This window comes from Phacochoerus africanus, chromosome 14, assembly GCF_016906955.1.
Source record: "Phacochoerus africanus isolate WHEZ1 chromosome 14, ROS_Pafr_v1, whole genome shotgun sequence".
In the NCBI taxonomy this organism is placed as follows: domain Eukaryota; kingdom Metazoa; phylum Chordata; class Mammalia; order Artiodactyla; family Suidae; genus Phacochoerus; species Phacochoerus africanus.
In genome coordinates, this window is record NC_062557.1 from 48,078,800 (window position 1) to 48,091,431 (window position 12,632).

General features: G+C 52.8%; 1 protein-coding gene across 8 annotated transcripts in view; it reads left to right on the plus strand.

Moving 5' to 3' along the window:
- SGSM2 (small G protein signaling modulator 2) overlaps positions 1-7,703 on the plus strand; it is a 46,306-nt gene extending 38,603 nt beyond the window's left edge. For 6 of the 8 annotated variants that reach the window (XM_047757261.1, XM_047757262.1, XM_047757260.1 and 3 more), the window contains 10 exons: positions 93-238; positions 736-864; positions 1,107-1,289; positions 3,340-3,723; positions 3,953-4,077; positions 4,494-4,576; positions 4,758-4,867; positions 5,294-5,390; positions 5,834-6,001; positions 6,189-7,703. In XM_047757261.1, coding sequence (XP_047613217.1) covers positions 93-238; positions 736-864; positions 1,107-1,289; positions 3,340-3,723; positions 3,953-4,077; positions 4,494-4,576; positions 4,758-4,867; positions 5,294-5,390; positions 5,834-6,001; positions 6,189-6,277 — 1,514 coding nt within the window. In that variant the 3' untranslated portion in view covers positions 6,278-7,703. Of the gene's footprint in view, positions 1-92; positions 239-735; positions 865-1,106; positions 1,290-3,339; positions 3,724-3,952; positions 4,078-4,226; positions 4,453-4,493; positions 4,577-4,757; positions 4,868-5,293; positions 5,391-5,833; positions 6,002-6,188 lie in introns of those variants that run through there. The other 2 variants (XM_047757259.1, XM_047757264.1) reach the window with 2 other exon arrangements.
- The last annotated feature ends 4,929 nt before the right edge of the window (positions 7,704-12,632 follow it).

Consider the following 12,632-nt stretch of genomic DNA (forward strand, 5'->3'; position numbering starts at 1 on the left):
AGGGTGGGGTGGGACCACAAGGGGTGGGGGCAGGGGGAAACACTGGGTCATAGGGTCACGGCCTCCTGGCTCCCCTCGCTCCCCCCCCACAGGGCTGGCATACTGCCGCCACCTGTCCACGGTGCGGACCCACCTGTCAGCGCTGGTACATCACAACATCATCCCGCCCGCCCGGCCCCCAGGGGCCTCAGGGGGCCTCACCAAGGATGTTTGGAGCAAGTATCAAAAGGACGAAAAGGTGCACCCTCTGGGGTGCCAGGGCCCGAGGATGGGTCGAGGGCCCGGGGGGCAGCAGTGAGAGCAGACCACCTTCCTCTGGGAGTAGCTTTCAGAGACCAAATGGGTGTCTGGTAGAACGTGGTACAGGTTGGAGGTGACAGGCCAGGACTGATGGCCTTGGAGGGCCCGGGTCACGGTAGGGTCTCAGACAACTAGGTTTCCATGAGGAGGGGACTGGACGGGGAGTCCATTCTGCTTCTGCATTAGTCCACAGCCTTGGGCACATCTCTGTGGCTCTGGGCTCCTTGCTGCCGTGGAAGGAAGCAGGGTTGAAGGTTTCATCTCTAGTCTGGGGGCAGGGAGGGTGTGGCAGCCCTGGAGCTGGGTTTGCCTGGGCTTCAGCAGGGTGACAGCACACATCCCTGTGCCAGCCCCAACTCTCCAGAGGATGGGGTCGCCCAGCTGGGCTGCAGTGACCGCAGGGGCTGCATAGTCTTTACTCCCTGGGTCCCTCAGAACTACAAGGAGCTGGAGCTGCTGCGGCAAGTTTACTATGGAGGCGTGGAGCATGAGATTCGCAAGGACGTCTGGCCCTTTCTGCTTGGCCACTACAAGTTTGGCATGAGCAAGAAGGAGATGGAGCAGGTGAGGGGAGCCTGTTCCTATGGGGCAGGGAGATGGGGAGCCAGGCCACAGGAACCCAGGGAGGGGCCCTTGGAACCCTCAGTCCCTTCCAGCTAGAAACAGGGCAGAGGAAGATGTTAGCAGAGAGTCCCTACTGTTCTCACCCCTAGGCCTGACCCTCGTCTCCAGCTGTCCCAGGAGGACAGTGCAGAGGAGGACCTGGTGGACCCTCCCACCATGGTCACACTGTGGTCTGAGTACAGGTGGACACAGTGGTGGCAGCGAGGTACCAGCAGGTGTTGGCGGAGTGGAAGGCCTGCGAGGTGGTGGTGAGGCAACGGGAGCGGGAGGCTCACCCAGCCACACTCACCAAGTTCTCCTCGGGCAGCAGCATTGACAGCCATGTTCAGCGCCTCGTCCACCGAGATTCCACCATCAGCAATGACGTGAGCCCAATGGGACCTGGGGGCTGGGGACGGGGCCACCAGCACTGCAGGCCTGCCTGCTCGTGCTCACTGGCAGTGGAGCCCTGGAGAAGGACTTAATATGTCTGTACCTCGTTTTCCTCCACTGAAAAATGGCATGAGGGTCCCCTGCTGCCCACTTCTTTGGGTGTTGCAGGAATAAAATGACATGGCGCACTTCTGTTCTGTTTTAATGGACTAGCAGAGGATGGTGGATTTGTGGGGAATTAAAGAGGGACCTCGAGGACTAGGAATGGACCTCCCTGGGTTCTAGTCCCAGGTTCACTCGTGGCAGGATGAGTCACTTCTTTTCCTGTCTCTGGGCCTCAGTGCCCTCTCTCAGCTCTACTTAACTCTAATGGTAAGGCTTCCCTGAGAGCTGTTGGCTAGAGACCAGGGGAGCACGTAGAGCAGTCCCGTTGTGTCTCTTGGCAAGACCCCCCTTCCCACTGGTGTTTCCATCACGTTACAGTGTTGACTCTGCAGAGCCAGTTCAGAGGCTGTGTTCAAAGGCATCACCTCTGCCTTTTAGGTGAACATTGAGTCCCCAGCTGTGGCTGCTGGGCCCCATCAAAGCTGTTAAGTTTCTGTTTTCAGGACATACTTTTTTTTTTTTTTTTAGTTTTTGTCTTTTTAAGGCTGCACCTGCGGAATATGGAGGTTCCCAGGCTAGGGGTCTAATCAGAGCTGTAGCTGCCAGCCTACACCACAGCTCACGGTAACGCTGGATCCTTAACCCACTGAGTGAGGCCAGGGATCAAACCTGCAACCTCATGGTTCCTAATCAGATTCATTGCTGCTGTGCCACAATGGGAATTCCTGTGTTATTTTTTTTCTTTTTATTGCCTCTTTAGATAGTATTTATTCTTGTTCCTTAACACCTTACTAATATTAGCAGAAAACTCAAATTGGAGCAAGACTTAAAGAAATATAACTACCAAAGCATACTCTCCATGGGCTGTGTCCTTAATCTCCTGTTTGGGAACATACTTTCTTTCTCCCTGGTTTTGGGTTTTGTAAACACTTGAACCCGTCCCAGTGCCCCAACTACTTAGCTTGTGGACACAAGTAGCCTTTCTCACTGGCACTATTATGAGGCTCTGGATTGCCTCAGAATCATGGTCTTACCGGATACTAACAGCACTTCATGTTTCTTGCTGGAAGTGAAAATGCTTTATTATTATTATTTTTTTTTGTCTTTTTGCTATTTCTTGGGCCGCTCCTGCGGCATATGGAGGTTCCCAGGCTAGGGGTCGAATCGGAGCTGTAGCCACCAGCCTACGCCAGACCCACAGCAACTCAGGATCCGAGCCGCGTCTGCCACCTATACCACAGCTCACGGCAACGCCGGACCCTTAACCCACTGAGCAAGGGCAGGGACCAAACCTTCAACCTCATGGTTCCTAGTTGGATTCGTTAACCACTGCGCCACGACGGGAACTCCTGAAAATGCTTTTTTAGCATCCCTTCCCTACATAGTCCAAATAGAAAAACAAAACTGTCTGTATATGTCTCTTCTTTTCCCTGTGGTAGTGTGGACTATTTCTAATGAGTAGAATATGTTTCTTTTCACTTCTCACCTCTCCTCAGCCTGTCTGCAGCTAATATAACAGATTAGGTACTTGCTAGAGAGGTTTCCTGCCTTGTTTTACTGAACATTCAGTACTGAAAATAAGAACTTACTTTTCCTGACACCTCCAGCCTGCTGTGCCCCTAGGCGGCCCCAGAGGCCACACCAAGACACTATGGAAGCTCTTCTGACCCGAGACAGCCTCATGACTTCTGTTTGTAGAGTGACCCTTAATCCCACTGACCATCGAGTGTCCAGGTCTCTGGTTTCCCCTGTTCCCTGCAGCAGCCGCAGAAGCACTTACACTTTTTCTCACAGTGTGAGACCAGGTGGGGCTGGAGGCCTTGGGGTGGGAGTGGGGGTGTGAGGAGAATTTCCACCCCTCTCAGTTCCGACCCTGGCAGGAGATGCCGAGCTGAGGGACGGTGTGAGCCCCCCCCCCAATCTATTCCCTCCCACCAGGTGTTCGTCTCTGTGGATGACCTGGAGCCCCCAAGGCCCCCAGGCCCAGAAGATCCCAGACCAGAGCCCGAGCAGGGGGCAGGGGCTGGGCCCACGGGCACCGCCATGGTGGAGCAGCAGTCAGTGGAGTTCGACTCTCCAGACTCAGGACTGCCTTCCTCCCGCAATTACTCTGTGGCCTCGGGCATCCAGTCAAGCATAGATGAGGGACAGGGCCTGGGCTTTGAGGAGGAGGACGGCAGCCTGGAGGAAGGCTCTGACGGCCCGGTCCCTGCAGCCCAGGTGTTCTCCGAGCCCCAAGATCCCAGCCGGGAGAAGGCCTCGCGGGCTGGAGAGCTGGAGGCAGGGGAGGAGCTTGCAGCCGTGTGCGCTGCCGCCTACACTGTATGTGGACGTTCCCGGGCACTGCTCTAGCAGCCCCAGGGGCTGGGGACAGGGACTGGTGGGCTGGGGGTGGAGGAGCCCTGACTGTCCTGGAGGGGGCCACTGAGCCCATCTCTCAGCATCCCCAGAGAACTGTCCTAAGTCCCTTGGTTCCTTGCCTTTGCTGCTTTCCTTTATTTCGGCATCATCTCCAGCCCCCAGTTCACCTAAGGGCCCTCCACTCTTCCAGATAGAATTACTGGACACCGTGGCCTTAAATCTGCACCGCATAGACAAGGATGTGCAGCGATGTGACCGCAACTACTGGTACTTCACCCCCCCCAACCTCGAGAGGCTCAGAGACATCATGTGCAGGTGCTACTAGAGGGCTGGGCTTGGTGGGAGGTGGGGACCCTGCTCTGAAAGGTTAGGCCTGGCAGCGCCCTGCTCCCCTGCTCTGCCCGACTCACACTCAGCTCCCGTGGTCCACCGTGTCCCCCACCCCACCTCTCGTCATTTTCAAGGTCTCTCGGAGCCCAGCTTCAGCCATGTGTCTCTGGGAAGCCTTAGCCGATGCCCTACCCCTGCACCCCAGGTGTTGACAACCTGTCCGGTCTTTATTCCTGAGCCCCAGAGGGCAGCTATGGGTCATTCACCGTTGTGCTCCAGTGCTTCGGGGTTGCAGGAAGGCTGAGCTCTGGGTGGCAGGCTGCTCCGGGGCCATCTGCCCAGGAGTCCCCGAGGGGAGGGGGCATGGTGCCCAGCCATAGTGACCCTCTCCAGCATTTCAGCTACGTGTGGGAGCACTTGGACGTGGGCTATGTACAGGGAATGTGTGACCTGCTGGCGCCTCTCCTGGTCATCCTCGACAATGGTGAGGAGGTGGGGGAGTGGTCCCTGAACGGTGTTGGAATGGGGCTGACCCAAGCTGGAGAAAGGAAACAGAAATGAGACCACATGGTCTGCGTGGGTGGGGATGTCGGGCAGCCCTGTCTGCTGTGGAGTGAGGCCTTGGGGTCTCCTGCCCTGCCGGGCTCACGCCCACCTCCCCACAGACCAGCTGGCCTACAGCTGTTTCAGCCACCTCATGAAGAGGATGAGCCAGAACTTCCCCAACGGGGGCGCCATGGATGCCCACTTTGCCAACATGCGCTCCCTCATCCAGGTGAGATCGGCAGTAGCCAGGGGCACTTGACTGGGCATCACTGGGCTTTCTCAGTGTCCATAGGGAGGCTGGGGAGCACTCTCAAAATTTTTTACATCTAAGCTTAATTTCTGTCATTTAAAAAAAAAAATCACTTTCAACTTTACAAACCAAGGAGTGTCAGTGTGTGAATGCTTATGCTCATAAAAGTTCTGGCGAGTGGTGTGGTTATGACAAAATCACCCAGAAAATGGCATCATTCCAAGGAGTACATCCCAGAGAGACAGCTGAGGCCACGGCATGCAGCCTCCACCCCAGGAGACAGGACGGGCTGGAGCAGTTGCCAGAGAGCCTGGGAGACACAGAGGAGGGGCTTTGGGGGGGTGGCAGGCAGCCAGGAGAGGCAGCACCAATTCAGTCTGGCTCCCTCTTCTCCACTCACACCAGATCCTGGACTCAGAGCTGTTTGAACTGATGCATCAGAATGGAGACTATACCCATTTCTACTTCTGTTACCGCTGGTTCCTGCTGGATTTTAAGAGAGGTGAGAGGTGGGCTGGGGTCACAGGCAGTGAGCCATTTCTCTTCCCCAGAGTCAGTGGTTCTCCACCCACATTGCACTTTAGAATCCCCTGGGGAGCCCTGGGCCCCGCCCAGCCCGACTCACTGTGGTGGTTTTATGAGCTCCTCGGTGAATCAGTCCACGGTGCAGCCACAGTTGAAAATCACCCAAAGGCAGTGGTTTGCAGAACTGTTTTCAAACCACATCTTCCCAAGCACCAAGGCTTACAAAAGCAGAGCTGCTCTCGTGTGTAGAGGCCAGTGTGTGGGAACTACCAAGGAGGAGGGTTGGCCCAGAACTGTTCCCTGGGACCTGTGGTGCAGAGAATCCTAGGACTCTGGCCCCTGGAGCTCTGTCCCAGTGGAAGGCTCCCTCCAGAGCCCCATGGGCAGGCAGGCCCAGCCTCGGCTCCTTGCTGTTCCCAGAGCTGCCCTATGAGGACGTGTTTGCTGTGTGGGAGGTGATCTGGGCGGCCAGGCACATCTCTTCGGAGCACTTTGTCCTGTTCATCGCCCTGGCCCTGGTGGAGGCCTACCGCGAGATCATCCGCGACAACAACATGGACTTCACCGACATCATCAAGTTCTTCAACGGTAGGAGCTGCTCGGCTGTGCTGGCTGCCCCAGGAGTGTGGGGCCTGCACTGGGAAGGAGGGGCTTTCAGGGACATCAGCGCCTCTCTCCCTTAAGCCAGTGTCACGAGTCCAGGTGGAAGTGGGCGGGGTGGGCAGCCCCAGAGCTCCTGCTCCAGCATCCCCTCAGATACCCGTGTTTCCCCCAGAGCGGGCCGAGCATCACGACGCCCAGGAGATACTGCGGATCGCCAGGGACCTCGTCCACAAGGTGCAGATGCTCATAGAGAACAAGTGAGGGCTCTGTGGCCAGGAAGCAACAGCCCACCAGAGCCTGGCCTCCGGGCCCCGCAGGGGAGGTGTAGGGGCGGCACAGCCAAGATTGCCCCTCACCCCCAGCCAACCCCACCTGCCCAACTGTGTTCTTAACAAAGTGCTTGTGAGCCTGGGATCTGACTCCGGGCAGTGCTGGCCCTGCAGGGTGAGTCAGGGGCCAGGATGGGAGGGGGGGTCATCCTTAGGGAGTGGCCACCTTAGGGGACACTTATTCTGCTCCCCTCAAACACTTGGGGCTAGCCCCCTGCCACCGGCAGGCTCAGCCCGGACAGCTCCCTGTGGCCTTTCCTGGGGCCCTGTAGAGTTGGGAGGCCTGACCGGGGTGGGTCAAGGGGACTCTGTGCTGTGTCTCTTCTGAGTGTCCCCCCACAGGCCCAGGGCAGGTGCATGCATCAGCCCGATGGGGCAGCCAAAATGGCTGCCAGCTTGGGTGTGGGTCCTGGGTGCACGAGACGTGGGCTGTGTCCTAGACCCTCCCCCGAGACTGTGGGGAAAGCCTGACAACAAGGGCCCTGGGTGGGAGCCCCCCACTTCAGCAGCACTGCCACTGCCTTGGGCCACTTGAGGCGACCCCATGCATTCCCCCAGCCTGTACAGTACCACCCACATGTATCTGTACAGTCTCACCCTCACCACCCTGCTCTTGCTTTGTGCATCAGACGCATCCCTAGAAACCACATGTAAAAGATGCTTTGCCAGCTGAATTACCTGGAATGTAGTGGGAGCATTTGCTGTCCAGGGGTATCCCCGGTCATCTCTTCAGGGAGGCAGTCCTATCTGGGCCTCCTCTCAGGGACGGGCTCCAGAGCTTGGGGCAGCCCATCGCCTACCCCAGGCATCTGCCGAGTCTCTGAGGTGGAGGGGAGGGGTTGGATCTCCCCGGCTTGTCCCTGGTGAGAAGCAAGGCTAGGTTTTCTTCCACATGCTTCAGAATGCCGAGGATGCTAGGGACCCAGAAACGCCCTTGGAGGAGCCTCACTCGTGGAGGTGCTAGGCCTAGTCACTCAGCTTGCTCTGTCACCCCCTCTTGCCATCCTGTCAACACACACAGGAAGGGCCTTACTCTGGGGCCAGGAGGCAGTCACTAAGGTATGGAGACATCCTGTGTTTGAGAAACATGAGAGAGGGCCCAGCAGCTCCTCTGCATCCAGCACAGTCCCCCCAGCCCCGCCCCGCCCCGCCCCAGGCACTGCACGGCCTGTTTGGGGGCCAGTCGCCTCATTGCTCACCTATTGTCCACGAGTCCTTGGCCTCCACCAAGCATGGTGGCTGTTGTGCGCCTGCCTTAGTGACTCAGTGGTTTTGTGAGGAGCAGAGTGTGTATGTTTTTTGGCTCGAAAACTATACTCTTCAGTGTAACAGACCAATAAACACAGAATTTGGCAATGCTTGAGCCTCTGGGGGCTGTTTGTGGGCTAGAACTGGACTCTGTGTATTGGGGAATTCTGTAAGCTCCCTACAATTACCCCTACAATTGAATGGTAATTGTAGGGACAGGCTGGTGGGAAAAAAAGAACCAAAGTTTCCAGGCGAGTGGGACCTTGGCTGTGGACTGGCTGAGGGTGACAGCCAGACCGCAAATACTCAGAGAGCCCTGCAAGGACCTTGCCCCAGAGCCAGCAGTCCTAGCTCAGACTGACCAGTGGCCTCTCCAGCCTCTGGACATGTGTAGGTCCCTGCCCCTTTCCCAGCTTTCCTGTCCTGAACAGCTAGTGACAAGATGGAGCTTGACTAGGAGTCTGGAAGACCTCTCGGCCCCTCTAACCAGTGGGGAAGGCCCCTGCCCACTGAGCACCGAGATGCTTGCTTCAGGCTGCAGTCGGGGTCGGGGTAGTGTCAGGAGGGATCAAGCTCACTGAGGCCTGGAAAGACCTGGACTGAAATAGCAGGTTCCCACCTGCCTTCTCCCACCTCAGAGGACCACTGCCCCATCATTCTAGTTGCAGGTAGAGGGTCCAGTCACCAGCAGGTGGTCTGGTGTAGCTTTCTAGGCATTAGGGCCTGTTGTCAACCCACTAAGAGCTGCCCAAGCGAGGAAACCAGTTGACATCAGAAACCCTGGGGCCAGGGGACCTTTAGGCCTCTCAAGGGAACCCTTCCCCATCCCCTAGCTGATCCTGTAGCCTGGAGCAATCATAATTCCCTCTGCCGTAACATCCGCTCAAGATAAAAACTTCCCCAAGATGGGTACAGAGGGAACACAACATAATAAAAGCTATCTATGACAGACCCACAGCCAAAAAACGTAATATTCAACAGGGAAAAGCTGAAAGCCTTCCTGCTAAAATCTGGCCAAGACAAGGATGCCCACTCTCACCAATTCCATTCCAATAGTAAGTTCAAGCTATAGCAATCAGAGAAGAAAAAAAGTTATCCGGATTGGAAAGAAAGAAGTAAAACTGTCATTACATGCAGATGACGTTACTATATATATATATATATATATGTATATATATATATATAAAAAACCCTAAAGACCACACAAAAACTACTAAAACTGAAATCAGCAACGTAGCAGGATGCAAGATTAACATATAGAAATCTGTTGCATTTCTTTTTGCTCACAATGAAATAGCAGAAAAGGAAAGTAAAACAATCCCTTTTAAAATCGCATCCAAAAAACTCTTAGGAATAAACCTGACCAGAGGTGAAAGACTTACACACTGAGAACTATAAAACACTGATAAAGGAAACTGAAGATGATTCGGAAAAATGGAAAGATAGCCCAATGCTCTTAGATTGGAAGAATTAATATCGTTCAAACGGCTACACTACCCAAAGTAATCTACAGATTTAATGTGATTGCTATCAAGTTACCCCATGACATTTTTTACAGAACTGGAATAATCCTAAAATTTACATGGAAGCCATGAAAGACCCAGAACTGCCAAAACACTCCTGAATAAAAAGAACAAAGCTGGAGACATAACCCAGACTTTAGACAATACTAAAAAGCTGCAGTAATCAAAACATGGTATTAGCACAAAAACAGACATGGATCAATGGGACAGAACAGAAAGCCCAGAAGTGAACCCACACACCTACAGTCAATTAATCTTCAACCAAGGAGGCAAGAATATACAATAGAGAAAGTCTCTTCAGAAACTGGTATTGGGAGGTTCCTGTCATGGTGCAGCAGAAATGGATCCAACTAGGAACCATGAGGTTGCAGGTTTGATCCCTGGCCTCACTCAGTGGATTAAGTAAGGATCCGGCGTTGCCGTGAGCTGTGGTGTAGTTCACAGACATGGCTCGGATCCCACATTGTTGTGGCTCTGGCGTAGGCCGGTGGCTACAGCTCCCATTAGATAGACCCCTAGCCTGAGAACCTCCATATGCTGTGGGTATGGCCCTAAAAGGACAAAAGACAAAAAAAAAAAAAAGAAAAGTGGTGTTGGAAGAGGTGAGTAGTTGCATGTAAATCAGTGAAGTTAGAGCATAACCATCAAACCATACACAAAAACTCAAAATGGCTTAAAGACAAATATAAAACATGAAACCATAAAATCTCCTAGAAGAGAACAAAGGCAAAATATACTTTAACAAGAATACAAATGTTTTGTTAGGGCAGTCTCCCAAGGCAATAGATACAAAAGCAAAAAAAAAGTGGGACCTAATCAAATCTACAAGCTTTTGTATAGCAAAGCACACCATAAACAAAATGAAAAAACAACCTACAGACTGGGAGAAAGTATTTGCAAATGATGCGACTGACAAGGACCTAATTTCCAAAACATACAAACAGTTCATACCAAAAAACCCAAACAACACAATCGAAAAGTATGCGGAAGACCTAAAGAGACATTTCTCTAAAGAAGACTTAGGCAAGTTCCCGTTGTGGCACAGTGGAAACAAATCCGACTAGGAAAGGTGGCGGGTTTGATCCCTGGCCTCCCTCAGTGGGTTAAGGATCCGGCATTGCCGTGAGCTGTGGTGTAGGTCGCAGATGCGGCTCGGGTCTGGCGTGGCTGTGGTGTAGGCCGGCCCACAGCTGTTTCTCCGATTAGACCCCTAGCCTGGGAACCTCCGCATGCCGTGAGTGCGGCCCTAAAAAGCACACACACAAAAAGAAGACATACAGATGGCCAACTGACACATGAAAAGATGTTCATCATCGCTAATTAGAGAAATGCAAATCAACCACAATGAGCTATCACCTCACATCAGAATGGCCATCATTAAAAAGTCTACAAATAGGAGTTCCTGTGGTGGCTCAGTGATAACAAACCTGACTAGTATCCATGAGGTCGTGGGTTTGATCCCTGGCCTTGCTCAGTGGGTTGAGGATCTGGTGTTGCCATGAGCTGCAGTGTAAGTCGCAGATGCAGCTTGGATCTGGCGTTGCTGTAGCTGTGCTGTAGGCTAGCAGCTGCAGCTCCAATTCAGTTCCCTGCCTGGGAAGTGCCACATGCTGTGGGTGTGAGTGCAGCCCTAAAAAGACAAAAAAAAAAAAAAAAGTTTACAAATAGCAAATTCTGGACAGGATATGGTGAAAAGGGAGCCCTGCTACACTGTTGGTGGGAATGTAAATTTGTGTAGCCACTATGAAAAACAATATAGAGGAGTTCCCGTCGTGGCGCAGTGGTTAATGAATCCAACTAGGAACCATGAGGTTGCAGGTCCGATCCCTGGCCTTGCTCAGTGGGTTAAGGATCTGGCGTTGCTGTGAGCTGTGGTGTAGGTCACAGACGCGGCTTGGGTCCCGCATTGCTGTGGTTCTGGCGCAGGCCAGCGGCTACAGCTCCGATTCGACCCCCAGCCTGGGAACCCATGCCCAAGAAAAGGCAAAAAGACCAAAAAACCCCAAAACAATATAGAGTTTCAGTATCCTTTAAAAAAAAACAAAAAATGAAAAACTGAGTTGCCATATTACCCAGCACTCCCACTCCTGGGTTTGTTTTGTTTTTTTTTTGGTTTTTTTCTAAGGCCGCACCTGCAGCATATGGAGGTTCCCAGGCTAGGGGTCTAATCAGAGCTGTAGCTGCTGGCCGATGCCAGAGCCACAGCAATGAGGGATCCAAGCCACGTCTGTGACCCACACCACAGCTCACGGCAACACCAGATCCTTAACCCACTGAAAGAGGCCAGGGGTTGAACCCGCAACCTCATGGTTCCTAGCTGGATTCATTAACCACTGAACCACGACAGGAACTCCCCACTCCTGGGCTCTTATTCGAAAAGCTACATGCACCCCAACGTTCCTAGCAATTCATAGCACTATTTACAATAGCTAAGACGTGGAAACAAACTAAATGACAGATGAATGAAGAAGACATGGTACACATATACAATGGAATACTGTGCAGTTATAAACATATTTACAAAACAGAAACAGATTCACAGAGAAAACAAACTCATGGCTACCAATGGGGAAGAGTGAGGGAGGGATAAATTAGATAAATCCTGTATTTGGGATTAGCAGATACAAACTTCTATATATAAAATAGATAAACAATAAGGTCTTACTGTATAGCATAGAGAACTTACATTCAATATCCTGTAACCATAATGGAAAATAATGAGAAAGTATATATATCTGAATCACCTGCCGTACATCAGAAAATAACACATTGTAAATAAACTCTACTTAAGCTTTTAAAAAAGGGAGTTCCCATCGTGGCGCAGCAGAAACGAATCTGACTAGGAACCATGAGGTTGGGGGTTTGATCCCTGGCCTCAATCAGTGGGTTAAGGATCCGGAGTTGCTGTGAGCTGTGGTGTAGGTCACAGACGCAGCTCGGATCTGGCATTGCTGTGGCTGTGGTGTAGGCCGGCAGCTGCAGCTCCGATTTGACCCCTAGCCTGGGAACCTCCATATGCTACGGGTGCAGCCCTAAAAAGACAAAAAAATAAAGAAAAAAATTAAAAAAAAAAGTTTCTCTCTGTGACTCTTCCTGAAAGTTCACCAAAGGCCCCTGGTTAAACTAGCCTGGAAGTGGCTGGTTCTGCACACGTTCCCACCCCTTCTCTGCTCCACCCAGAAGTGCTGGCACTTCCAGGCCCTTGGCTGGGCTTCTAGGGCCAAAAGGAATCCCACAGCCAAAATGCTGGGTCTGCCAAGGGCTGTATGTGGATGGTAGCAGGAAGAACCAGTAGGATGCTATAAGCACCATCTCAGGGGACCCCCAACCCACGAAGTAAACCTTCCTCTTTTAAAAAAAGAGCAGGAATATTCCTCAGGTGTTTTGTTTTCTGTGACCCTGACCACAGGCCCCTCTTGCAGGTTCTAGCGGAGTCAGGGGTAGGACTATCATTTGTGTGCAGCGAGGGGAGTTTCTGTCCACCCTTAAGATGTGGTGGTAGCCCTTAGGCAATAC